Below are 4053 nucleotides of genomic sequence, written 5' to 3'. Positions count from 1 at the left end.
ATTGATCCTATTTCTTCATTCTGCTGACCTAACGCTACCAAACCTTAATTCCCCAGCAACACGCAAACAGTGTCAGTCACTTTGATATATATTCCATGTTAGTTCCAACTCTCCTCCTTCCAATTACGCAATTATTCTCCTCTACTTCATCAGACTGATCACCATTAATTAACAATATCTGCAGCGCTTCTCATTTCCTACTTAATAATCGCTCTGCATGCGTTTCCTTTTGGGATTCGCAGTGAGTTGACTATGGACGATCAAACAGTAGCAGTGGCAGGCCTCGACCAGCTCGACTCCCGTTCATCCTCCTACAACTCCCTACTCTCCCCGTCCTCCTCCTCATTTCACTCCTCCTCCACTCCCCTTTCCTCCTCCTCCACCACCACCGCCACCACCGCACTCCTCGTCTCCGATTTATCCTACACCGTCCTCCCCTCTGCCACCTCCGCTTTCATCCGCCGCCGCCGCCGCCTCAGCAGCGGCCACTCGCTTCTAAAATCTGTCTCCTTCGCTGCCGCCTCCTCCGAGCTCCTCGCCGTCGTCGGTCCAAGCGGTGCCGGCAAATCCACTCTCCTCCGCGTCATCTCAGGCCGCGCTGGGGCCTCCAGTTCCACTGCCGCCGCCTCCATCTCCCTCGGCGGCCGGCAGCTTTCCAGCGCGGTCCACCTGCGGAAGCTGTGCGGGTTCGTTACCCAGGAGGACAACCTGCTGCCGCTTCTGACCGTGAGGGAGACGCTGGCGTTCAGCGCCCGGCTGCGGCTGCGGGGGGCGAGCGCGGCGGAGCGGGAGGAGAAGGTGGAGGCGCTGGTGAGAGAGCTGGGGCTGGAGCGGGTGGCGGACAGCTACGTCGGGGACGAGGAGCGGCGGGGCGTGTCCGGGGGAGAGCGGAAGCGAGTGGCCATCGGGGTGGACGTGATAGACGACCCGCCGTTACTGCTGCTGGACGAGCCGACGTCGGGGCTGGACAGCGCGTCGGCGCTGCAGGTCGTGCAGCTGCTGGCGGCGATGGCGCGGACGAGGCGGCAGGTCGTCATCCTCACCATCCACCAGCCAGGCTATCGGATTCTTCAGCACGTCTCCACCTTCTTGCTCCTCTCCCACGGAAAGGTATATACACCTCGTCGCTCGATCCTCCATTGTCAAAAATTCTCTACTTCGATCGATCGAAGAAATTAAAACTAATCCAATGAAAGTTGCTCTTTAGTATAGGTGGCTCACTATGGCAGCCTGGAGTCTCTCACTCAGACGATCGCAATGTTAGGGTTCACAATACCAACTCAACTCAATCCTCTGGAATTCGCCATGGAGATCACTCAGCAGCTAGAGGATTACCGCGCCGCCTCTGCATTCCCTCCCGAGGCAGAGGTATACTACAACAGCAAGCTGAATCGAGATTCAACGTTAGAAGCAGAGACGCTGCTATCTCACAGCAACTACTGCAGCCGCCTGGAGGAGATCAGGACGCTGAGCTGGCGATTCTGGAAGATCATCTACAGAACGAAGCAGCTGTTCCTGGCGCGCACCATGCAAGCCGTGGTCGGCGGCGTGGGGCTCGGCAGCGTGTACCTGCACGTGAAGCCGGACGCCGCCGGCGTCGCCGAGCGGCTGGGCCTCTTCGCCTTCAGCCTCAGCTTCCTCCTCTCCTCCACGGTCGAGGCGCTGCCCATCTTCCTCCAGGAGCGGCGCGTGCTGATGCGCGAGGTGACGCGGAGCACGTACCGTCTCTCCTCGTACGTCGTGGCCAACACCCTCGTCTTCCTCCCCTTCCTCTTCGTGGTGGCGCTGCTCTTCGCCATCCCTGTTTACTGGCTCGTCGGGCTCAATCCTTCCCTCGCCGCATTCGCCTTCTTCGTTTTGGTGGTGTGGCTGATCGTTTTAATGGCGAGCTCCCTGGTGCTCTTCCTCAGCTCCATCTCGCCGGATTTCATACTGGGAAACTCCCTCATCTGCGTTTCCCTGGGGGTCTTCTTTCTCTTCTCCGGCTACTTCATCCCCAAGGAGAGCATCCCCAAGTACTGGATCTTCATGTACTACATCTCCCTCTACAGGTATCCATTGGACTCCCTGCTCATCAACGAGTACTGGAGCGCCAGGGACAAATGCTTCTCCAGTAGCCATGGAGGTGTCTGCTTGCTTACCGGCGGGGATGTGCTGAGGGCGAGAGGGCTGGTCGAGGACTCCAGATGGACGGACGTCTGGGTCATGTGCTTCTTCTTCTTGATCTACCGAGTTATGTGCTGGATTTTGCTGGTCAGGAAGGCTTCCAGGACTCTGCTCTAGTTCATCGTGCATGCATTGCCCTGTGTGAATTAAAATCTTCAAGAATTGATCTGTTATATATTTGTCGAGTTCTTTGTTCAAACAATTTCAACTAATTCTAATGGATTCCATTATTTTATTGTTTCTGCTTAGCATTATATATGGTTTTTCTACTACCCTATTTTTCATTTAATCAACATTGATGTTAGTCATTGTTGCGATCATGCATGCGTACTATAGCACATTTATGTATTCAAATACTTTAATTCATTAAAATACTTCAATTATATTTTAGGCAAAAATAATACGGGCATCACAACTTATAATAAATCAAAATGACATCCTGTTAAAAAAGTCAAAAACATCCCATCTGATATTTTTATACATTATTATATCAAAATACTTTTTACCAATTTAATCAAAATTATTTAAACTTTATTAAAATAACTTTAAAAAAGTTATAGAAGCTACTAAGTAGTTATTACAACATTACAACAATATTGTATTAAGTGTTACACATTGTAACAGGTATAAAATAATTTCTACACGTTATAGCAGCTAGTTATAACTGCTACAATAGTGCTAAAAAATAAAAAGGGCACCCATTGATGTGATAAATCCATAGGTGCACGAAAATATCATCAAGTAATAAAAAGATATTGATCTTACGAGTATTGTGAATCAAGTACTAATTAGAATGACAAAATTAGTTATCTAGAAAACTTAGGTTGAGTTCTCAAACAAACTTAGGACAACTAAGGAGAGTTGAAAGAGTTGAGCGAGAGAGTAGGAGAGCTGATGAGAGAATTGAGGGAGAGGCAGAGAAGAGAGTTGAGTTAGGAAAGTGAGTGAAGGGGGAAGTGATTCTAGGACTTTGATTTTACTCAAATGAATGTGAACACCTAATCTATATTTGGTTTCCTATCCTCAGGGGTGGATCTAAAGACAAATTTTAACGAGAGCTAACAAAATATTTTTTGCAACATAATAAATATATTTAATAACAAAAAGTTCCATTTGACATCATAAAAAGATAAAATACTAAATTATAAAATTATAAAATTATAAAATTACAATTAGACTATTACTTATTGAAGTATTGGTTAACACTTGGTGACATATTAGGTGGCCATTGGATAAGAAAGAGGAGGCAACTACATCCTGTGGCTTTTCATCTTTTGAAAACGTTATCATTATTTTTAATTGTTGAAAAAATATCATTCTCAATGTATACGACTAGACTATCGTCCATGCACTCGTCTTCCATTCTTTTACATAAATTAGTCTTTATCGTGTTCATCACAAAAAATACTCTTTCAACAGAAGCAGTCGCAACTGGAAAAACTAATGCCATCTCAATCAGACGATAAACCAATGGATAAGCTTGATTTTTTTAGAGTTTCAATAATTTTCTGAGTAAAACTTCTCAAATATTCAATTTCAGAAAAATTTGGATCCTGCCATATATTATGAATGAAATTCTGAAGTTGTTGTTTAATAACTAGATAATCATTTGTTAAGAAGTCCTCATGCTATAAATCACAAAGTCGAACTACTTTCTGAACATTGAATTCAGAAAAATAATTCCTTGGATGAAGACATACTACACAACTAAGCAATTTGTGCTAACTTCTGAAAAACGAGTATTCATCTCTTGTGTAAGTAAATCAATAACCTAACATTTAAGTTGCAAAACTAATAATTAATAAGAAAAGAAAATCTTATTGACGAATATAATAATCATAAAATAATTTTTTTAGAAATAATACCTAATAGAAAATCTTCACACAA

At 45.3% G+C, this 4053-nt stretch overlaps 1 protein-coding gene across 1 annotated transcript; it reads left to right on the top strand.

Moving 5' to 3' along the window:
• The first annotated feature begins 227 nt into the window (after nt 1-227).
• Nucleotides 228-2406, top strand: LOC122042907 (ABC transporter G family member 23-like). The gene is made up of 2 exons (XM_042603301.1): nt 228-1110; nt 1213-2406. Exons 1-2 carry the CDS (start codon nt 253-255, stop codon nt 2281-2283), a joined length of 1929 nt encoding a protein of 642 aa, XP_042459235.1. The 5' UTR covers nt 228-252; the 3' UTR covers nt 2284-2406.
• The last annotated feature ends 1647 nt before the right edge of the window (nt 2407-4053 follow it).

This window comes from Zingiber officinale, chromosome 2A, assembly GCF_018446385.1.
Source record: "Zingiber officinale cultivar Zhangliang chromosome 2A, Zo_v1.1, whole genome shotgun sequence".
NCBI classification, from domain to species: Eukaryota; Viridiplantae; Streptophyta; class Magnoliopsida; order Zingiberales; family Zingiberaceae; genus Zingiber; species Zingiber officinale.
The sequence above is the reverse complement of the archived record's forward strand: the minus strand, read 5'-3'. Positions and strand labels throughout refer to the sequence as shown.

Coding starts and splice junctions, on each gene's coding strand:
- LOC122042907 (XM_042603301.1), top strand. CDS start 253: ATGGACGATCAAACAGTAGCAGTGGCAGGCCTCGACCAGCTCGACTCC. Junction 1,111..1,212: donor TGCTCCTCTCCCACGGAAAG/GTATATACACCT, acceptor TCTTTAGTATAG/GTGGCTCACTATGGCAGCCT.